At 36.9% G+C, this 24,593-nt stretch overlaps 1 protein-coding gene across 1 annotated transcript in view; it reads left to right on the top strand.

Annotated features, from left to right (window-relative positions):
- COL6A5 (collagen type VI alpha 5 chain) overlaps window positions 1-23,161 on the top strand; it is a 129,953-nt gene extending 106,792 nt beyond the window's left edge. The window contains 4 exon segments of the mRNA XM_025448944.3: window positions 11,244-11,933; window positions 13,528-13,624; window positions 14,355-14,599; window positions 22,342-23,161. Of these exon segments, the coding sequence (XP_025304729.3) occupies window positions 11,244-11,933; window positions 13,528-13,624; window positions 14,355-14,599; window positions 22,342-22,361 (1,052 nt within the window). The 3' untranslated portion in view covers window positions 22,362-23,161.
- The last annotated feature ends 1,432 nt before the right edge of the window (window positions 23,162-24,593 follow it).

The following is a 24,593-nucleotide window of genomic DNA, read 5'->3' on the forward strand; positions in this document are numbered from 1 at the left end:
TTTAAAAAAAGAAAAGGTCAATCATTAGTTGAAAAATAAGGCTTAAAAACATAATGCAGTAAAACTAAATGTCTATAGTGCCATGTCATCAAGGCATTTAACTATGTATATTTTTTAGTTAAACAATTTTTATTATCATATAGACCTAGCTTACAGAAGAGGATAGATATTTCTTCTTTTTAATGGATAGAATTAATTTTGGGTGTTCATTTCAATGATAAGGTACAGGAATTTATTATGGTTTGGTTTAAAAAAGAAGAAAAGGAGGGGGGGGAGTTGTTTGGCAGGATTAGAATACCAAACTATCAATTGTGATCATTTTGTTAGAGGTAAGCATTCTAAAGTCTAATAATTCAGAAATGTGAATCTTTTCAGGAAAGGATAGATATAACTGGATATTTAGGGGAAAAAAGAGAAAAAGAACTCATCTTTGTTGCCATTTTTAACAACCATTGTTCAGTAATAACAGAAAGACTTTATTTGGTTTATTAGATGTTGAGGAATCAAGATACTTGTAGCTAGTGGAAGGTTCATTTTGGCCAAAGAAATCATTGTACATGGCTCTACTAGGAAAAAATGTAGATTATTAGCTGCCCCTCCCCACTTCATTTCTCCTGCAGTGGGTTGAAGTGTGCTGGGAGTTCCGTGGAGGATTATGTCATGTTGTGGTAGCCTGCAAACAGTATGAGCCTCAGATCTAAGGATAATATATATTTTTTTATCCAGTAAACTAAATCTGAGTTTCAGATCATAAGTGTTGCCTAGGGATTTTGTGCTATTTCTTCCTTCCTTTCTTTGATCATCTTTAGCCAGTTGCCAAAACCTGCTGAGGACTTTCTATATAATGCGCCGTCCTCATGAAGAGTACATTGTGGGTTTGATATTTTATTCAGTTGCTAAGAGATGAGCTTTGATTAGTTCCAGATGTATTGTACAGATAGAAGGTTGATAACTTGCATAAACACCCTCATATGCTGTGCTTGTTACTCATTTGTAATGTGATTCTTATGGCTGATGGCTGATCTTTCTGCCCTTGAACTGACAGTCTTGGGGGAAAGTCAGGAATCTGAACCACTTAAGATATGTATAGTTTCCAGAGTCCTGTGGGCTGGTAATGAGTTGTGTATTTTCCTTGAGAAGCACAATCACTATTTCTCTACCTATGCCTCTCCCTCTGATTTCCAAGTTCATCTTCAGTTTCATCACCTTTCCTGGCCCTCTCTAATCCTTACAACAGCTGAAGGACAGTTTGTATCAGAATCACCTGGAAGTCCTTCATAGCCACAGATTGCTAAGCCCTCCTCAGAACTACTCCTTCATATTTAGGGGTATGAGTGGTGGAGAATAGTCTAGAAACTTTAAAACCACCAGAGGTAATTTTTCTATGTCCACAAGCTTGAGATCCACTATCCCAAGGATTCTCAAAGTGTGGTCCCTAAACCAGCAGCACCAGCAGCACCTGGGAACTCATTAGAAATGCAGCTTTTCGGGGATCCCTGGGGGGCTCAGCGGTTCAGCGCCTGCCTTTGGCCCAGGATGTGGTCCTGGAGTCCCAGGATCGAGTCCCGCATCACGTTCCCGGCATGGAGCCTGCTTCTCCCTCTGCCTGTGTCTCTGCCTCTCTCTCTCTCTCTCTCTCTCTCTCTCTCTCTGTCTTTCATGAATGAATAAAAAAATAAAATATTTTTTAAAAATGCAGCTTTTCAGCACTCACCCAGACCTACCAAATCAGAAACTCTGGGGCTGGGGCTCAGGAATCTGAGTTTTAAGAAGCAGAGCAGATGGCTCTAATACAGGTGGTATTTTAAGAACCGCTGTTCATCCTACTACTTTGGTGGGCCAGATTTGCTCTGCATTCTCAATGGAGCTGAAACCAATTGAGTATCTGAACCACAAAACAGAGGTGGGAATTCCTGTTTCCAAAGGAATCCCCATGAACTGCATAATAATTTTATTTTACTCCTCTAAGACCACTGAACGTTCATGTCTCCCTCCATCCACTCAACATCTAAAAAAACACTTTTTAAGATCTAAATAATATAAAGATAATGTAGAGATGATATCATGCATTTTGACCACAATATGTGCAATATAAAAATTCTTTGGAAAATTCAGTCTTTCTTAATTACTTACCAAAGGAATACACACAGTACTTAGGAATTGTGAAATGAAAAATGGGTGGTTTAATTCTAATTAAGTTGCAACTGTGACCCAGGGGCAAGCCAGTACTTTCATCAAAGATACTGTGCTAACCAATATTTAAGATATAGTTAGTTGATTTTCAAGATTAAAGGACAGGATAATTTGTAATGAAATGTTAAATACAACCCAAACTGAGGCTGGGGCTCGCTCACAGCTTTAAGAGGTCATAGGCCATAGGATAACTTCAACTAATGTTCTTTTCAATGAATTTCACTGAGAAATGAGAAATAACACTTCTCCCTTAGAACTAGACTGGAATTCTGTTTTAGGGAATTTGCATAGGCTCCATTTTACATTTTTTATTTTTCGAACATTAATCTGATTCTGAACTACAAACCAGCTTTTTTTTTTTTTTTTTAAGTCAATATGTCTTTTGACTTCTACTCAGTCATAGGGTATTAGAGCTGGAAAGGTATTTAGTAATCACCTCTTGCAAATTCACCTGGGGGTGATTGCACTTTATCCACCCTGGGAGACATTGCAATGTCTGGAGATGGTTTTTGTTGTCCCAACTGGAAGGTGCTACTGGCATCTAATGGACAGAGGCCACAGACGCTGCTAAATATTTTACAATGCCCAGAACCTCCCCTCACAACAAAGAACTATTTAGTCAAACTGTCAATAGTGGGAGAAACCTAGTTTTAGAAGAAACTTCATGCCCCAAGTTCTCAGAGTAGGGACTCACAATTCCTACACCCTGTCAACGGTTTCCCTGTTACACTCTCAAGATTCTGCTAAAAAAAAAATCTAAAAAATTATGAAAGTACTATCATATCATATAAGATTTGAATACAAAGAATCTCAAATAATTTAGCAAAAATTATTCATAGTGTAGAGTATATTCTTTGTTTTTTCCATAGGTATATAGTTTTACATCATTTCATCCAATTGGATATCCTGCTTTTCACATCATATTAATGTCATACATTTTGCATGTTGCTGCAAGCTTCATACTGATTTTTCTGTATCTTATGTTACTTTCAATGAATGAATTTATCTCTTATTGAACACTTAGTTCATTTCTAATTTTTGCTGTTATGTATTGAACTTGAATATATTATCTTGACTTCTGCTGAACTTAAATCCATACTGGACTTAAAAATGCAGCAGAATTGGCTTCTAAGTCACCTCTGGAACACCAGCTGAATGTCCTACTTTCATTTCAGTACACATTCTAAAGAGGAGGTCAGTAATAAAATTGTGGTCATATCTGAATTTTAATGATGTGTTTCACAAATGCTTTAGGAAATTTCAACCATCTTGATGTTCTTTGGGGAATAAACTGATTTTCCTGATCATATTAAACTGTAGGCTGAGGTGGTTGCGTTTACTTTTGCTTGGGAATTTATTATGTTGTCATTACAGTTTTGAGTGTCTTCCATGAAGGTTTTGAATGTGGACAAAACTAATGTGAACTGATTGTTCAGGATATGTGGACTGTTTGAATTCAAATGTACACTGAGGTTGCTTCTGTATGTCTCATGCAATCATTTATTGCAAGTAATAAAGCAATGTTCTAGAATACTAGTGACATTTTTTTTCATGCAGACCCCTTTCTTATGGAATAAAACTTGGAAATAGTAATTGGGTGATAGTGGTGGTGGTAGAGGGGGTTGTGATGACAGAGTTGGCGCTGGTTGCAGAGATAGGAAAGACAGTGGTGGTGAAGGTGTTAGCTGTTGCTGATGGTGGTGGTAGAGGTGGGTGGTAGAGATGTTGATGGTGGAGATGGAGGTAGGGCTAGGAAAGTGGGGTGATGATTGTGGTGGTAATAGTGGTAGTGGTGGGGAAATGATGGTGGTGAGAGCAGTGGTGGAAGTGTGAAGGTGGGATGGCAGTAGTGGTGGTGGTGGTGGTGGAGGTGAAGGTAACAGTGACAGCCCTCATTAAGCACTAAGGATTTATGTGGATTTTCCATGATTATTCAGATGTCCTTTCATGTAGCAAATACATATTGGCTCCTGTTCTGAGTTAAGCCCTGAGTTATTCTCTTTGGGGACTTAGAGAAGTTGTTTTGTTTGGTTTGTTTGTTTGTTTTTTTTTTAAAGACTCAGACAGAGGCCCTATCTTCAAGGAGCTTGGGTTTGACAGAATATATTCTGTGTGTACAAAAAAAATGTGTAACACAAGTCAGAACATATTCCATTTAACTAAAAGTACAGATGGAATGCTCTGAGGACTAATGTTTATTCACTGCAGTACAATTCTCAGAGAACTATTTCTCTGCACTGTCTCACTTGATGATTGAACAATGCACGAAGAATAGTCATAACCACAGAAGCTACTGCTTACTTAGCACAACTGTGTGCCAGGCACAGTGCTAGGCACTGTAGACACATGATTACATTTCATCTTTACCAAAAAGTCTATCATCATTATTATTATTATTACATTTTGTATTTTTAAAGTTTGTTTGTTTGTTTATTTAGAGCATGCACATGCAAGCAGAGGGAAGGGCAAAGGAAGAGGGAGAGGGAAAGAAAGTATCTCAAGTAAACTCCTCGATGAGTGTAGAGCCCAAGATGGAGCTCAATCTCACAACTCTGAAACCATGACCTGAGCCAATATCAAGAGTCAGATGCTCAACTGACTAAGCCATCCCAGTACCCCTGCACTTTGTATTTTACAGATGAAGACACTGAATAAGAGCTTCAAGTACTTAGCTTTAAGTAGCAGAACCAGGATTCATACCCATGCCCACTAACTTTTAACCATGTGTGCCATGTGGCTTGGCGATGGCTTTGTCTGTATTTACAGATAAGGAAATAAATCCAATTGCCAAATTTGAGAATAAGTTCGATCACATCATCATTTGGGAAAATTATCTTAAAATAATTTTTGTAGTGCCATTTTATTTTTTTATTTTTTTAAAGATTTTATTTATTTATTCATGAGAGACAGAGACAGAGAGAGAGAGAGAGAGAGAGAGAGAGATGCAGAGACACAGGCAGAGGGAGGAGCAGGCTCCATGCAGGGAGCCCAACGTGGGACTCGATCCTGGGTCTCTAGGACCACGCCCGGGGCTGAAGGTAGCGCTAAACCACTGAGCCACTGGGGCTGCCCCCATTTTATTTTTAAAACATAATTTCATTAAAAATAATTCCTGGTTATAAACTCATCCAGAGGCCCTAATGCCAGAATAAATTTGCTTTATAAACTGCTTATAAATTCACCTAGAGTCTAGAGCACAGAATAATACCATAAACACCAAAAATGCTAGATCTGGGTTGTTTGGGTCTAAATAATTCCTAAGGCATGCATTGCTTTTTCTCAGTATGCTGGTACATTCTGCAGACTTGTTTCAGAGTGTGAAGTTGACTGCATGAGTGAGTCTGTCAGACTAAGTGCCACCTAGAAAGGTCTAGGTCAAGAAAGATATTTATTCTGTCTTTGGGGGAAAAGGATGAAATCTATTTTAAGACAGTCACTTCTACTTGTTCAGGTAAATGTGGGAAAGAGGATCACATACAATAAACCAAGGGAATTTTAAATGTATCTATATTTCCCTTTGGCATAAAATCAATGATACACAGTCACACACACTCTTGCGCCTCCCTTCCTTGCTGCTCCGGCTTAGAACTTGGCCACTGACCTAAGGAGGGAAGACAGGCCTAAGCTGGCATTGTTAAATGGAGAGGTACATAAATTATTGCCAACTCCTCTGTAGTTAAACATTCACAAACAGCAGAATGAGCCTTCTCATTTCTGAGAACATGCATACATATGTGCATGTGCAAGTTGTCTTCCACTAATACCAGTTGATTATGCATTTTTTCTTATGGAAATTCTGATTTACGAAATATAGTAACATGGGCAGGATTTTCAGGTCTTTGCAGCTTTTCTATTTATTTCCCTCTAAAAATTATATCTGTGGAGTACTTAGGATATGTTAGGCACTGTGCAAACTTAATTTAACTCTCTAAAAAACTTTATAAGATTATAGTTTATTATTGCTATTTTTTACATAATGAAACTGAGGTATGGAGGGACTCAGTCACAGAGGTAACAAACAGCAGAAACAGGACTCAAACCACAAGTTTCTGCTCATAACCACTGCCCTATAATGCCTAGAGAAGAAAAAATTGAAATTTTTATTTAATTCATATAGTTACCTACTTTTGGAAGAAAACTTCCTCTAGTGGTTTCACTTAGAAGGAATAGCAGTTGACCAAGAACCTCATTTTTCATATCAGCTCCAGGGCTTTTGGCGAAGTGGTTAAAATGTCTGCTCTACCCTCATATCTGATGACCATTTCTTCGAAGGATTTATGTGAGTGGAGCTTAAATCCTGCCTCTACCACTTAGAAGCTGTCATTTCTTGGCCAAATAATTTACTCTCTCCAAGCCTCTGCTTGCTCATCTGTAAAAGGGGAATGATGGTAACTGCACCCTCATGATGCATGAGAGAAGACATGCACAGAGCTGAGCATAAGACCTGAAGTGAACGGAATGCTCAATCAAATACTCAGTATAAAAGCAGGAAAGAAAACATTGCCAACCTCATGGGAAGTCTTCTAAAACAATGTTACCTTAAAAAATATTGCTGAAGTTCATGTGGACAGAAATATACATGTAAGGTAGCCTCAGTTATACATGTGACTTGCCTGTGAAGAACACATGGCTAATTTTGGCCTCTGGAGAAACTCCAGATCAGATCACTGGATAATTCATGCATATCTTGAGGTTTCCCACAAATGCCATGAAAGACAGCATAGCTACTTCACAGCATACTTAATCCCAGTCCAAATGGCTCGTGTCCTGTAAATTCTCCCTTCTCTCTAAATTCCCTTTCCACTTCTGCTTCTTCCTAAAGTTACTGGAGCACACATGGTATTGTGGCTTAAATGTCAGCCAAAGTTAGGCTAATCTCTGGGGCCGCTTCCCTAGAAATCTAGCTGGATCCCTCATTCCTTCCAAGCCTCCTCCATAATAAAGTGAGCCAGCCCTTCCTCCTCTGCCATTCTGTGGAAATTCTTCCATAGACTTGAAGACGGGACTTTGGCTCCATGACATTTCCAGAAAATACACAGTATTGCTATGAGCTATGGATATATTGTATCCACACTCCTGCCAGGTTTTCTTGAGAGAAAATAGTTTTGAAGGCCCACTCTCCCTAAGTAAGATGAATTTAGACTCAAAGTAGAATAATCATACTTTATGTTTGGCTATTTTAGAGTTTTTGAAACATAAGCATCTACATTTGGCTTCTTGATTCTCATGCTAATCCTGCAAGTAGGAAGAGAGCATATTTTTTACAGATTTTTGTGAGTGAAAATATACCTCCTTAGAAAATAATTCTGCTGGGTACTTTGGAAAAGGATTGAGATTTTGCTCAACTATAAAGAGAAAATTGGGGAAAAGCAGTAATCTTTTTGATATGGGCATGCATGAACAAATATTTCACTAACATAGGTCAACCATCCTCTTCTATCAGAACATTTATGAAATACTTTTCCTCATGCTTTAACAAATTATGTTGATTGGTGAGTGCACATGCATGTGAGGAAATGCCCTGAACCTAAGGGAAGAACCATCAGAAAAGATTACAGAATAGTGCCAGTTGCTCATAGCAGTCCAGGAACAATGCCTTTTCCTGCCAGCAAGCCTGGAAAAACTCATAACTTATAGAATATTGGGGAGAAAACCTAGGAAGGTCTTGTCTCAGTAGTGGGGAATAATTAGCCTCAAATTAAGCACTGCTCTGAACTCACCAAACAAATTATAATAGCACAACCCAAAAGGATCAAATAGTTTGCATGTAACATGAATATTTGTAGGAATAGAAAAATATTCCACATCCAAAAAGGAAAATTTCAAAATATCTGGCACAAAAAGAAACATGAAAACATGACCATAATCAAGAGCATAATAACTCTAAAACAAACCAAAACTGACACAGATGTTAGAATTAACAAAGATATTAAAATAGCTAATATAACTATATTTCATATGTGAAAAAGTAGAGACATGGAAGATACAAAAAAAAAGATTCAAATAGAATTTGTAGAGATAAAAGTTGTAATGTCTAGGATGAACAATATACTTGATGGGGTTAATAACAAATTAGATTTGATAAAAGAAAACATCAGTGAACTTGAAGATGTAGCAATGGAATTACCCAAAATAAAACTCAGAGAGAAAAAAGATTTTTTAAAAATGAGAAGAGCATCAGAGTTTCAATATCCTTTCTCAATATTTGGTAGGAAATCAGCAGAAAGACAGTAGTCTTGAGTGATACTAGCAACTAATCTCACCTAATGGATATTTATAGAACACTCCACACAACAATAGAATATATATTCTTTTCAACACACATGCAATACTTACCAAGATAGACTATGTTGTGGACCATAAAGCAATTATCAAAATTTTAAGAGATTGAAGTCATACCAACTGTATTCTCTAACTAAAACAGAATTAAAATTTTAAAATAAGTAGCAGAAAGATCTTCAAAAAATCCCTAAGTATTTGGAAACTAAATAAAGTGCTTCTAGGGATCCCTGGGTGGCGCAGCGGTTTGGCGCCTGCCTTTGGCCCAGGGCGCGATCCTGGAGACCCGGGATCGAATCCCACGTCGGGCTTCCGGTGCATGGAGCCTGCTTCTCCCTCTGCCTATGTCTCTGCCTCTCTCTTTCTCTCTCTGTGACTATCATAAATAAATTAAAAAAAAAAAATTAAAAAAAAAATAAAGTGCTTCTAAATAATTCACAAAGAAATCCAAAGGAAAATTAGAACATATTTTGAAATGAATGAAAATAAAATCATAATATACCAGAATTTCTGAGATTCCACTAATGCAGTACTTAGAAGGCATTAAATACCTGTGTTGGAAAAAAAAAAAAAAAAGTTTTCAAATCAATGACTTCAACTTCAACTTTCATCTTAAGAAATCAGAAGAAGAGGGATCCCTGGGTGGTGCAGCGGTTTGGCGCCTGCCTTTGACCCAGGGCGCGATCCTGGAGACCCGGGATCAAATCCCACGTCGGGCTCCCGGTGCATGGAGCCTGCTTCTCCCTCTGCCTATGTCTCTGCCTCTCTTCCTCTCTCTGTGACTATCATAAATAAAAAAAAAAAGAAAGAAAGAAATCAGAAGAAGAACCCATGGTAAGCAGCGAAAGAAAGGAAGTAATAAAATTAAAGTAGAACTCAATGAAATAGAAAAGAGAAAATTAGTAAAACCAAAAGCTGTTTCTTTGAGAATATCAAAAAATTAATAAACCTATAGTCTAGCTCACCAGGAAAAAAAGAAGAAAAGAATACTAATATCAGGAATGAAAAAGGAAATATATTCCACTGATAATAAAAAGATAATCATAGAATATGATAAATAACTTTTGCCTGTAAATTAGCTCAGGTAAAATAGATAAATTTCTTGCAAATCACAAATTACCAGACTTCATTCAAGAAGTAATTTAAATAGCCCTAAACCTATTAAAGAAATTGATTTTGTAGTTTAAATTTTCCCATACAGAAAACTCCAAGCCAAAATGACTTTACTGGTCAATTCAACAAAACATCTAAGGAAGAAATAATGCCAATTCTAAACAAACATGCAGAAAACTAAAGAGGAAGGAATTCTTTTTAGCTCATTCTTTAAGGTTAGATTACCATGATAGCAAAATTAGACAAAGACTACATGAAAATGAAACTACACACCAAAATTCCTCATAAACATAGCTGCAAAAATTCTAAACAAAATTTTAAGTAAATTAAATCCAATAATATTAGCTTGATTGTCATAATTATTACACAAGGTGTAGTGATATCAAAACACTACATTGTACACCTTACAATTTTTATATAATTTTTATTCATCAAAATTTCTAATGATAGATAAAAAAAAAAAGATAATGTGAAGTTTACCCTAGAAATTCAGTTACTTAAGCTACAAACATCTAATAGCTCATTTGCCCTGTTAATAACATTCTCCAAGGTATTGTTTTTGGCATTCTATTTCTATTATTAAGCTTTTATGGCATTAATGCAGGTTAATTGAATCATTTGTGAGGATTGTTGTGAGGAGTAAATAAAGTAATATAAAGCATTAATAATGGGGTTGAGCACAAATGGGTATCAATAAATTTTTGCCAGTTAGAAACCAACTTCTTGCTTGATTAGGTTTATAGACACACTTCTTTCATAGAAGAAAGAACATTGGCCACCTACTTCCTATTTTTCTGAACTAGCATTTCCTCTTGTGCCTTCACTGACCAGTCAGCACCCACATCATTGTGGATATGGTTTTATGATCCCTGAGCCTTAGAGCAAATACTTGAAGTGCTGATCTATAGCAAGATATTACATTAGCATCAGAATGTAAATCAAGGCACTATTTCCTTCACTGAAAAAGTTTTGCTACAAAAAAAATAGTCAACTGAATTAAATTGTGTGCTTAGTAATGTAAAAGACTTACAACATGATGCAAGCTCCTTATTTTGTCTTGGGCTGATAAACTGTTTGCAAACTGGCACTTTAAATACTAACATCTTAGAGTATTTAAGGTCTCACACAGAGTTTGGTTTCTAAAATCAACATTTATACTTGTTCTCATAACATCACACTTTAGTACATATTTTGAACATGTGTATAAAGCTATATATGTTTGTGACACCAATCAATATGACTGACATATATACTTTTCTCTTAGGGTCACTGCAAAATAAATAGTTAGATTTCATGTAAATGTGTACTTCAAATTTTGTGATCATGTGGAGTACCCTAAAAATATTATATATCTCTCATCTTACATATGAAAATAGTAGAGGATCTATCAACCCTTGGACAAGGATCTGAGATAGGCTAGCAGATACATTTCTTTTCACATGACAACACCTGTCGAATGCCAATGGTTTCCTATGCAGTGTGTGGAGACATATTTGGAGAATGCATCTGGGAGCAAGTACTATAATTGATTTATGATGTCTGCTGTGGGTTTGGGAATAAACCATGGCAAATCACATGATGTGTATTGGTCATCCTTGGCTAGGAGTTCCAAGTTTAGTCTTCTACTAAAAAGAGTGACTTGAGCTATTCTATTGCAGGACATGAAAACCATGGCAGAAAAGAAGAACCAGGTGTTATTAATATACCTGGAGATACCTCTCTTCAAGAATATTACATGGATGTGGCTTTCCTCATAGATGCTTCCCAAAGAATAGGAAATGATGAGTTTAGGGAAGTGAAAGCTTTTCTTATCTCAGTGCTTGATTACTTTCACATTGCCCCAGACCCACTGACCTCCATGTTAGGAGACAGAGTTGCAGTCCTGAGCTATTCTCCTCCAGGCTATATGCCAAACAGTGAAGAATGCCCTGTCTACCTGGAATTTGATTTGATTACTTACAACAGTATATACCAAATGAAACATCATCTCCAAGACTCTTTTCAACAGCTCAATGGAGATGTTTTTATTGGCCATGCCCTGCAGTGGACAATTGACAATGTCTTTGTAGGAACTCCCAACCTGAGGAAAAACAAAGTTATCTTTGTTATATCTGCTGGTGAAACCAATCCCTTAGAAAAGGAAGTCTTAAGAAACGTAGCTCTGAGAGCCAAGTGTCAGGGCTATACTATATTTGTGTTTTCCTTTGGTCCTATACACAATGACAAGGAATTAGAAGAATTAGCCAGCCACCCACTGGATCATCACTTAGTCCAGCTTGGCCGAACCCACAAGCCAGATTTGAACTATATCACCAAGTTTGTCAAGCCATTTGTTCATTTAATCAGACGTAAGTCATTAAACCTTTTCTCTTCTATTGCTTTTGCAATAGATTTAATGTCTCTGTGTACAATCCACCAGCTGACTTAGGAATAACTCCTTACTTCAGTGGAGAGTGGTAAAGTCTCAGGTGTCAAAAGAAGGCAGTGAGAAAACCAGAGAAAAATATCAGGTCTTATTGACCTTGAACTTTAATACTGCACTATCAAGGTATTTGCCAGAAAACCCCCATATAGGTAAAAAGTATTTTTTTAACCCTAATCTGTTTACTATGTACTTGATACCATGTAACGAATTCTTTAAATAGATTATATCATTGAATCATCAGTATAGCCCTCAAAGAAAAGCACTAATATCTCCATTTCACAAGTGAGGAAACTAAGGCTCAGAGACATTAAATAAATTGTTCAAGGGGATCCCTGGGTGGCTCAGCAGTTTAGCGTCTGCCTTTGGCCCAGGGCGCGATCCTAGAGTCCTGGGATCGAGTCCTGCATCAGGCTCCCAGCATGGAGCCTGCTTCTCCCTCCTCCTGTGTATCTGCCTCTCTCTCTCCCTCTCTCCCTCTCTCTCTCTCTATCATAAATAAATAAATAAATAAATAAATAAATAAATAAATAAATAATCTTTAAAAAAATAAATTGTTCAAAAGCTTATAGTTTAATAGTTGGCAAATTCTAGACTCAGCTGTATGCATTTTGACCCCAGAGCTGTGCTCCTGTTCTTTAAACTATATTTCAATTCCTATACTCTTAAGGAAGGAAGGAAGGATACTGCTGTAATCAGTAATATCCTACTACCAATACCCTCTATTTACTCCAAGGACTTCTGTTTTCTCTTTTATTGTAAATTACCTTTGGTTATGACTTTAATTCTTTTGAGCCATGGACATGAATCTCTTCTAGAGCCTCTGTCCCAGATAACTAGCTCAGGCATAGCCAAGTAGGGTTCTAAGGGTGTCCTTTTATGGTGAGGCTTTGATAATGACTGCCGCAGCCTCTGTCCATGTGTTGCAATTTTAGACATGGGTATAGTAGTATACCCAAGAGCTTTCAGCATCAAGCAAATCCTGGCCTGTGCTGGGATTAAAAATGAGGCAGAGGCCACATTGAATAGTTATCTGCAGCTCCTGCAAGTTTATCAGAGAATAGCAGAGATGCAGATTTGCTGCCTCTCAAAAGCCCCAGGTTTGTAACCCTCAGGAATCTTGGAATTCAGGATTCATATACAGTAGCAGGCTTGTCACTTGCCTTCTTCCAACCCTAAGATAAATAGGTCAGACAATTTCAGTAGCTCAGTGTGTCTTCTGGAAAGATTTTCCTTTTAGAGGGAGAGAAACAGATGTTAGAAGGGATTGAGAGATGTCCTTGAATTGTATCACAAGTCGGTGACATACAGAGCTTGACAATTTTAGGCTCAATCACTGCTATATCTCACTGACTTTGCCAATGAGGTATTGCAATGTCAGAGGGTGCCTACTTTGTTGAATGCCTTATAAATTAATTTGTTCTTAAAAACACTTCCAACCACAGGAAAAGATGGACTGACTTTGGGCGATAGAATATAAAATGGTAAATTTTAGATTAACCAGCCCACTCTTTCTCCAGGTGCCATCAACAAATATCCCCCTGCAGATCTGAGACCCAAGTGTGTTAACATCACCTCTCCCAACCCAGAGAACGTTGGCTCAGGAAACACTGTAGTGTGAGTTGACAAATTCACAGTTTGGGTAATACTACAGCTGGAAGCAGTCCTTCCAAAAATAATTTGAAATGAATGGCGCTTTAGTTTTCAGGATGCAAGTTTGGTTGGGATATAGGGTATGTGTTTGTGTGTCTGTTAAATACTCTTGGTTTGTGAAGACTGCACAGATCTGGAGTTAATAGCAGATAGAATAGCACCCATATTGGAAAGAGCCATGTTTCCATTTCTGTTGCTTTTATGAAAAAAAAGAGAGACTCCTATTAATACCTAATATAACACCACTAATATTGGGTACTGCCATAACAGAAAACTTATAACATCAAATGTTAGATATAACAATTTTACAGCAGAAGAAAAACAAAAAGAAAAAATGCAAAAGCAGCAAAAATATTTGCCATTTGAAAAACAGAACTCATATGAAGACTGATAGGAAGGATTCTTTTATGTTTGATTTTGCAAAGTACAACCATAAGTACTCAATAAAAATTCAGTGCTGAACATAATTTTGCTTTGGAGTCCTAAACCACTGATAAAATGCTATGATTTCTCTTTGGAATGTTAAAAAGTTGCCTGAGTCAGATTTCATCTACAAACTACACTTGGACTGTTCCAATCACATGCATAAAGTTGATTGCTATTCTACATCTGCTATTCTATATCCTGTGTTTACATTTAATTCTGCAAGGGGCTTGGCTAACATATTTTTCATCTCTTTTCTCTGTCACCTCAGCCTTATTCCTGAGGTGTATAAAATAGAGACAGGAAACAGTGAGCTGTTTGGTGAATTTGGTTCCCAGGAGCATCATTCCTTTGTATTAGGGAACAATCCTAGTAATGGTTCTGACACCGCTATTGATTTGATCCAGAAGTTATACATGCTCTTTTCAACTGGAGAACTGGTGATGAACGATAAGGAAGAGGCACATTCAGAAGAAATGCCAGCTCTAGCAGATGGTAAACAACAAGATAAAAAAGGTAACCTTGGGTACAATAGAATTGAAGCCCCTGAAGTACCTTTGTTTGGATTTTTCCCCTGGTGGAAGATGAGCAAGGATGAGCAAGGAGAACTCACTGGGACAGGTAGAAATGACAAGATAGAGAAGCTTAGGGCTGCAGGAGGTTCCCACAATGAGGAAGCAAACAATATATAACTCTAGAAAGGCAAAAAAGGGAGTCAATGATGTTGACAAAACCAGAACTGGAAATAGTTGTAAATACTCAGTGTGAGGTCAGGGAATAGAGACAGGAGAAGGATGAGAACAAGGACCACACAGGTCCTGAGTAAGCAAACAGAGCCCCAGATATCTTGTGCAAAATGTGAGTGAGGAGCTATGCAACAAGCCTCCAGGGTTTGAAGGTCTACCTTCTCCCTTAGCAACCCTGGCTTGCCTGCTCTGAGATGTGAGCTTCTAGCTGGTGCCTGTGGTTTTGAGATTTCTTTGGAGGCTGAGAGCAGCTTCTTAGGCTATGTGAGGAGATGGTTCAGGACCTACAGCTAAAGGGAAAAATGGAAGATGGAGAATGAAACTATAGTAGGCACCAGAGCAACTATTCATAATTTTTGCTGTGTACCAAAACTATATGGGAAATTATTTTAAAATTAATATTCTTGTGTGTCTACTAAAGCTGGAAGTAAGCATACACTTTAACTAGCAAATTTACTCAAATGTATATGCCCAACAGAAAAATATATATTCACCAAAAGTCATGTACTAGAATGTTCATAATGGCACTATTTTTAGTAGCCCTGAAGTAGAAACAAAAATACCCAATAGCAGGTATGATAAATAAATTTAGGTATGATTATATAATAAAATACCATATATGCATGCAGCATATATGTACGATACTATATAAATATGTAGTATGTATCAGTACTTCATATGTACACCTATACAATATTAGATATAAGTATAGATATAACAAATATATAGACACTGAACAAAATCAGAAAAATGATGGAAAATAGGAGAGATGAGGATAGAGAAAATATAGAAAAATATAGAGAGGGAAGAGAAGTGTAAGAAAAGGAAAATCAAATAAAAATACAATGAAGTATCTGGTTCCAATCAAGATGGACTAAGCCTACTTTAGCCTCAAGATGGACTAAGCCCATACTGTCTCTCTTGCACTGATCACAACTGGAAACTGTGGAGAAGACAAAAAAAAGGCAATTCCCCAAAGAGCTCTGAAAATAAAAAGTAGATATATTGTGAAGTTTCCCATTTCCTTTTCTGTTTTCTTTTGTAGCTTTGTCCTGAGGGCAGATCTCAGTCCTGGAGTTGTTTGATGGCAGTGGGGCAGGAAGATAAAATTCAGTGGAAACCTCATATTTCTGGGCAGAAGAACTAGGAAAAGGAGCTCCTGTTTGTCAGAGGTGGTGGTAGAAATGCCCATTTTTCCCTCTCTTTCCTCTCCTGTTTTGTTTTGTTTTGTTTAAGATTTCATTTATTTATTTGACAGAGAAAGTGCACAAGCAGGAGGAGAGGCAGAGGGAAAGGAAGAAGTAGGGTCCCTGCTGAGCAGGGAGCCCAATGTGGGGCTTAATCCTAGAACCCCAAGATAATGACCCGAGCCAAAGATAGACACTTAACCAATTGAACCACCCAGGTGCCTCTCTTCTCACTGTTTTGTGCACTGTTTTGCTCTGAAGGTGGGCACAGTTTGCATCTGAGTGGAAGGCTAGCTAACTAAAATTAAAGAAAAACTCTGTTTTTCTGGCCAGAGGAACTAGAAAGAGAGGTCCTGCTTGCCAGCATGTAGGGGTAGCCCCAGAGGAAGAGAACTGGAGCAGGGGATCCTCTGATTCTAATTATGGGAGCTGCATCAGCCTTGGACTCTCAATCATGGACAAAAAAATTCCCAAACTAGCAGAAAATATAACTCTACAGATTTTAAAACCCCACTCAAGACACATCATTAACAGCTGAAAACAAAAGATAAAAATTTTGAAGCAGCTAGAGAAAAATCTGCATATTACAAAAGAAAAGAACAACTCTTCAAATGATGGTAAATTTCTCATCAGAAACCATGGAAGTTAAAAATAAATATAAACAAACAAACAAACCTTGGAAGCTGAAAGACAGTGAAACATTTTTTTCTTTCACATCCTAGAATCAAAGAACTTAGAACACAAAATTTTATATCCAATGTGCATAGCCCTCTGGAATGAAAACAAAAGAAAGATATTTCCAGATAAAGGAAAACTAAGAGGATTTATTGCTAACAGGCATGGGCTAAAGGAAAGCAGTGGTGGGAGAACCAGGGAGTTGGGGTGAGGCCAAATGACTGAGGACCAGATGGCTGAGGGAACCCCAAAGGGAAATCAAGAAGGGGATTCAAAAGGGAGGGTGGTTGAGTAAAACAAAGTGGCAGGTACCAGCTGCAGCTCACCCATGTACAGAGCCATACTGTCTGTAAGGTAATTTCATGTACATGATCCCATTGAGTTCCCTCCAAAACCCTGTGTAGGAGACAGGAATTAATACCCTTCTATTTGGATGGAGAAACGGAAGCTCAAATAGGTTTAGTGCCTTTCTGAAACTAGGCCCTGGTCTGGCAACTCCTAATTCAGTGTGCTTTCCCAATATCGGAGGAAGGAAATAGATCTGAGATAGAAAAGGGTGGGTGTTAGGAGGGGATATCCTAGTCACCTCAAGCCATAGATTGAGGGGCTTAAAGACAATAATTTATTTTCTCATGGTTCTGAAGGCTGAGAAGTCCAAGATCAAGGGACCAACAAATTTGGTTTCTAATGAGAACTCTCTTTCTGGCTTGCAGACAGCCATCTTCTTGCTCTGTTTTCACATAGTGGAGACAGTCCTGGTGTCCCTTCCTCTTCTAAGGGCATCACTTTTTATCAGATTATATCTCCATCCTTAAGGCATATGAAATTGGGGAGACACAATGCAATCCATTTCAGGCGATATAATTAACAACATACACAGGAAAGAACCCTATAAATCAGTATTGATCAAGTTGTCTATGCATTATAATGACCTGGGTATTTGTTGATGATTCCATAGTCCAACCCACACTCCACATCCCTTAAGTCATATTCTCTGTCAGTGAGACATAGGCATTCATTGTTTTTGAAACCCCAGAGCAATTCCAGTGTGCATACAAGTTTGAAAAACACTGCTATAAATTTCAATTGAATTAGTCCTGTTAGGTATTTCAAGGTGAGGTTGCTGCTGAAAATGATAAGGTTGGTAACTCAAAGAAGATTACCAAGTGAGCATTACTGAGAACTTTCTTGATTGTTATTATTCTTCATAATTTCTTTCCTCCAGAAGTTTTCACCATTTTTCTACTTAATTGTATATCCTACATCTCGAAGTTGATCATGTCCTTACTCATTGCCTTCTGAGAGTTCTAGACAGCAACTTAATTTGGTGACATTTGGCCAGCTCTGTTCCATGAAGTCAGTCTGAGTCTCTTCAAGAAATGTCAGTTTGGCTTCTTTCTTGGAATCATGTGGGATTAGAATTTGAAACTAGAATGACTTTAGAAACCACTGAGGTGTCCTGTATCTTTTCTACAGAAGCTGTAGACATCTAAGTGTCTTACTAAAGAATATTCACAGTATCTAGTTCAGTACCATTTTGTCACAAAGATTTATATTGTATTATGTTTCTAGAACACAAATTCAATTTAAAGTTAATCTATGAAACAAGACAAATCTTTATCTGAAAAAAATCTTTATCTGGTTTTTTGAAAGGCTGGAGATAATACATATGAAGGTCAAATGCACACCTTGTTTGGTACATAATCAGCTAGTATTATGTTACATGAATGATCTAAGTCTGGTAATATATTTGACAATTAAAAATAAAAATCCATTGTGAAGAATGATCAGCCCTTACATACTTATCTTTGCTGTGCTTATCTTGTTTTTTCAAAGAGAATGGGCTTTTCTTTTTACCTCATTTTTCTAATGTTTTGATTGTATCCATCTACTTAACATATAGATTATTTTGCTTATTATAATGTACATTTGCAAGGTTTTAATCTGGAGTTTTAAAAAGCATAAGTGTATTCCTTTTCCCATTATGCCAATTTAGGGCTTATTTCTTAGTCTTTATTTTTCTAACATCAAGTTCAATATTTCTCAAAGTGTGGTCCCTGGACCATCAACATCAGCATCATCTAGGAAGTCACTGGAAATGCAGATCCTTGAATCCTGCCAAAGACTTGCTGAATCAGAAACTCTGGGGTTGGGGTCCTCCAGATGATTCTGATGCAGGCTAGAGTTTGAGAACCACTGACCTAGTGTTACAAATATTGAGCCTAAATTAGTCTCCTTTAGTAGAAGTCCTTGGGGCAGCCTGGGTGGCTCAGCAGCTTAGCGTTGCCTTCAGCCCAGGGCCTGATCCTGGAGACCCGGGATCGAGTCCCATGTCAGGCTCCCTGCATGGAGCCTGCTTCTCCCTCTGCCTCTCTCTCTCTCTCTCTCTCTCTCTCTCTCTTTCTCTGTCTTTCATGAATAAATAAATAAAATCTTTAAAAAAAAAAAAGAAGTCCTTTCACTAAATATTAATAGGTAATCGGGAGAAAAAATTTTTCCTGTAAAACACTGATAAATAGGCATGATTTTTGCAGGACTTCTCAATGACTTTATTGGGCTAAAGTTTATTGTGATTCTGAGAGAGGGGCTATGGTCAAACCACTATGACCACAGAATCATTGTATCAGGGGGCATCTTTTTGGGCTCGTGTTCTATAGAAACCACTTTGGGAAATAGTAGTTGAAAGACTGAATCCAAGGATCACTGGATGGGGACATGGATTTGGCTCCAATTTGTGCAGTTACTGGTCATGTGATCTTAGGCACATTACTTTGCTTTTCTGAGCTTCCATTTCTCTAGCTGTAAAATGGGCATAATAGTAGAGCCTACATTGTAGGGTAATGTGATCACTGAATATAAAGTGCTTCAAACAGCACGCACTTTGCATTGAGTGAAAACAATACATGTTAGCTATTATTTAAAATTATGATGATGGTGATGGTGATGATGATGGTTATGATGACAAAATGGCATTAGAGTTGATGGCCATGGTGGAAAGAATGCCAGACTGGGAATGAGGAGATCTAGATGCTAATTTTGGTTCTGTCACTAACTGGCTTTGTGATCTCAAATAGTCACCTGATTGCCTTGGTCTTCAATTTTCTTGTTTGTGTAATGAGGAGCTTGGGCAAGGCCAGTGTTTTTCATACTAAGGGACACACAAAGACTTCCTAGTGCATAGATTTCTAAAAACTACATCTAAATTTCTAAAAACTAAAATCTAAAAACATTCTAGAGAATGTCTCTATCTGAGGAATCATGGAGGGTCTCCTTTTCAGCATCCTCTTTTACAAAAGCCCCCCACTTCATGCAAAAAAAAAAAAAATGACATACCTCTCAGCCATCCTTTTTTAAAAGATTTTATTTTTAAGTAATCTTTACAACCAACATGGGGCTCAAACTCACAACCCCAAGATCAAGAGTTGCATCTTCTTCCAACTGAGCCAGCTAAGTTTCCCTTTCTCAGCCATTCTAAATCTGATTATGTGCTTTGCCCAAATGTAAACCCTCCCAGGAAGGCACAGGATAGGGAGTTGGGAGCATGTTGTCAAACAAGGAGTCATTTTAAATACTGGATCTGTAGGTCTCCTTTAAGCCCAGTAAGGCTTCAGGTTTTTCCCATCCTGTACATGTTTCTGTTAAGAAATGTATTGTTAGAAATGTATTTGAACTCATGTTTGGATGATCTGAATTCAGGTATACTATAGAGTGAGGATGGTAGTTATGATAAGTTTCATTTAGTAATCTGGCCTGTTCCATTACCTGACTTTTCACAAAAGATACATCTTTTTAAAGTGAAAAATCCTTGAGAACAAAGCAAAGAGCCTATAAGTGAAGTACCAATGGAGAGCGAGCATTGTTTCATTAGGTCAAAAAAAAATCACAGCAAAAGCCTTAACCATTTACCTATCTTAGAGTGGAATCATAAGTAAGACATCATCACAGAGACCCTCAGTAACATACTTACAGTTGGAAGACCAGATCTTCCAACTGAAAGAGGTGTGGATTGGTTTTACTTTAAGGACTAGTTCCACCAATTAGGCTATATGGGATATGTCCCATTAAGTGAATAAGCTAAGTTGGAGTTTAAAAATTCTGAAGAAAAAATATGTAAAACACATTATTATTTTATAAAAAAAAATTTAGTAATAGCATACTTGTGAAGTGTGCTTTATTTAGCAATATTAAAACTTTCCAGTCATATTTTAGTTTCCTAGGTTAAACACCATACTTCTAAGTGAAAGAGTAACTGGTATTATTAATAGCCATTCAATAAGTTTGTGAAGTGTTTTCAGGTACATTTCCCAGAAGTGAGGAATTGTCATCCAATCACCGGGTAACATAATCTTTTGTAAATAAAAGCTTTTGAAAGATTAGTGGGCAGTTTTTGGCACATAACTCAGAATTCAAAGAATTGTTTGGTATTGCTATAGTAAAACTCCTTCAAAACCCATCAACAATATTTATCAGTGCTTAAATCTATAACAATAAATATTAATAGAATTAATATTAAACTCTGCCTCATGCTAACAATAAATTGTAATAGTAAGTAAAAACAATAGGGATAAACTACCCATCTCGAGAAGAAATTCATTTCCAATAAAACTTTTACTTTTTGTTTTGAAAGAATAACCAAAATTTATATAATATAAATAATAACATATAAAATATATATGCTCTTCTGATAAATTGTAATGGTAATCCATCAGAAAAAAATATGTTAACACATAGAAGGTTATAGCCTTGGGAAATAAAAAGACATGCATTAAAATATATTTTTTGCTGTGGAGGATTATAATTAGGCAACCAATAAAAGATTTTAAAGCATTTAAATATATTACAGTTAAATGAAATTCTATGGGGAAGTGGAATGGAAGTACATGTTTAAGGAGAAAAATGAACACTGCAAAACATCTGACTTTGAACCATGAGCATATTTACATATAATTTAAATAGAAAATGGTGCTGTCAAATCACTGTGCTATTTAGATTCTATTAGGTAAATTTTTAAAAATGTGACAGCTCTATTTCTAAATGTGAGCTTTTAAAATATGTCACAAATTACATCCTTTTCAAATACTTAAACTCATTATGAAAAAATAATTAGATGTTAACTTTAAAATATGCAAGGCAAGAGTACATGATTGTTTTCCTTTGAGATGGTTATGTAACAAATGTCTGAAGACAAGCCACTTCAGTGGCCGGACACCAGTCCTCCTAAGAACAGTAGGTGCTGATGCTAGAAGCAAAAGTTCACACGAGGGTGGTTAGGGATGAAAGGGGATGAAGAATAGGAGAGGAAGGAATGTTGTCCTAGAAATTAATGCTAAAAATGAAGATTAAAAGGATTCTAAGCAGAGTCCTAGCTCTGCACATTCCTTCTAGTTCAAATCAATAACACTGAATGTACTAAGTGTGGAATTTCAGATGATGAATGTACCAACATTTCCCCAGGAAGAAGCGTATCTGTAGTTCTACTTATATGTTGCTCATTTGTATCTATTATCACATCACCCTTTTATTTTGACTATTGAAAATGGCAAAACTATGTGTGTTCATTTCATATGTGGCAAAGAGGAGTCAAGTCTAGAGGGAACATTTTAAACAAATCCAGTGACATTAAGAACATTAATGTTTTTATGTTTTGCAGATGGTGAGGACACAAGATGATCATAGCAAAAAAAGGAAGATTGCTCTGTTGGCAATGTGTGACTCCATGTGGTTCTAGCCAGAAACTATAAATCATCTGTTAGAAGTAGAGTGGTGAGGGGCAGAAATTTTTTCATGAAACCAATTGGCTAGTAATGTGCTAAATTTGTGCTGTTTCAAGTCTGAAAGGGAGACTTTTGAGTGAAGACACCAACAAGCAGAACTGAGAAACTAGGAATGATTTCATTTCTTCTGAGAATTGGGAAAAATGACCAGGAAAAGTTAACTGAATTTTTTTCTTGACAGCTCTGTACAGTTCAGACAGCAATTCTGATGATATATCTGCTTAGAGAATATTTTTATCATAATTTTCATCACATCTACATCTCAAATTGGGCAGTTGAAACAAAAGCAGTCAGAGTTAGAATTTCCTAGGAAAGTCTCCTATCTCTTCATAGAATGAGAAACTCATGTTCATCTCTTCAATTCTGCTACAACCCTCATGGTGGATCCAGCCCTGAGCGCCCTGTGAAATCCACCTGGCAAGCTGCTACCAGAATGCTTACTGTTTACCAGAACACTTGGAAAATAATGGAATTCGTGAGAAAGAAAAAAGTGAGATGAGGCTAATTTTATGAATGGCTGTTTTGTGCTGTGATCATTTGTTTTACATTTTAGCATGCTTTGCTTTATATGTACTTGATTTTTGCTGGGGAAAAGAATTATGGAAAAACATGAATATTCTATTTGACCAGAGCTGTTCTTGGGAATTTCAATGGAACAAGAGACAAGTTCTAAAATAAAAGCAAGTCTGACTGGAAGCTTATTCTGTTCATTTTTATTTATGTGTAGTCTAACCCAGGCCCACTGAAACACCAGTATAGGATTAACAATATTTGGAAAATATATACATATAGTGTAAAATAAGCCAATAGTGAATTCATTTTTTAAATCTTTCAATTTGGTTAAGGCAACTAATAATTGCCAAGTGAGTATATTTTGCATATTTTTAAAGTGACTATGGTAATAGGATAATACTACTGGCTGTTTTGTACTTTTCCCATATAATTTTCCTTACCATATTCTTTTTGTTTGAATAATTTAAAAATAACCCAATAAATTAAAGCTAGGCTGTCAAAAATTTTAAAGTACCCACATATTGCTCTCTGGGAAGTTCTAAAGCAGATTCTACTCTTTAATAAAGTTCTGTTTTTCCCTAAGAATCCTGATATGTGCACATGCGTATAAATGTAGGCATAAGGAATACATCAGATCCCTAAATATGAAGATAATATGGGTTACCAAGAATTTGAAGCCAGAGGAACTCACAGTCTGCTTATGGGAGTGTAGATTGTTCCACCTTTGAACAGCATGTTAGCAATACCTAGTTAGGTTGATGATGCACATATTCTACAAACTAGCTGTCCCATTACTAGATCTATATGCCATAAAAGCTCTCACACATGTACACAACAAATTGAGTGAAAACATGTTCACCACAACATTGTGTGTTTCAGTGAAGAGTTGAAACCAACTGAAATATCCTAAATGTGGTACATTGTACACTAGAGCTGCAACTATTAACAGTGGGCAAATAAGGAAGAAAATATTAAAACTAAAGAAGTTGCAGAAGGATACATTTTGAGATCATTTATACAACATTTTAAAACCTGAGAAGCAATATTACCCACTGTTTATGAATGCCCACAACTTTAGTAAAAGCATATATAACACCACCTATATAACACCAAATTCAAGACTGGTTATCTTTCAGTGGGGAGGGGTAAATCAGGAGTCCAATTCAAGTAAATCCTTATGCTACATCCAACATTGTGTTAAGAATTGTGAGGTATTTAAAAATATGAATAATTGTCCTTGGTCTTGATGAACTTGCATTAAGTCAGAGTCCCTAGAGTTAGGTAACATCCTAAAAAAAATGGTTCTCCTTGAGCACAAACACCAGGGAAACTTGTCCCCATCACTGGTATGCTGCATAAGTTATTAATATGTAAGCACAGTTTATATTACCACTGAGTGTACATCTACTTTTATGTGAATCTTGTGTCTGAGTGGTCACATGGGGTGACAGCATAAGTTGATGCACAACAGAAGTGAGAGGGGTGATGGAAAGTGACATCATTTCACTGGAGGAACAATTACACTGTAAATATAAGGAGCTTTTAAAGAAACATGTTATGTATTTTGGATATTCCAGCACAAAATATAGTACTTGAATGTGTGCTGTGGGAAAAA

Source organism: Canis lupus, chromosome 23 (genome assembly GCF_003254725.2).
Source record: "Canis lupus dingo isolate Sandy chromosome 23, ASM325472v2, whole genome shotgun sequence".
NCBI lineage: Eukaryota > Metazoa > Chordata > Mammalia > Carnivora > Canidae > Canis > Canis lupus.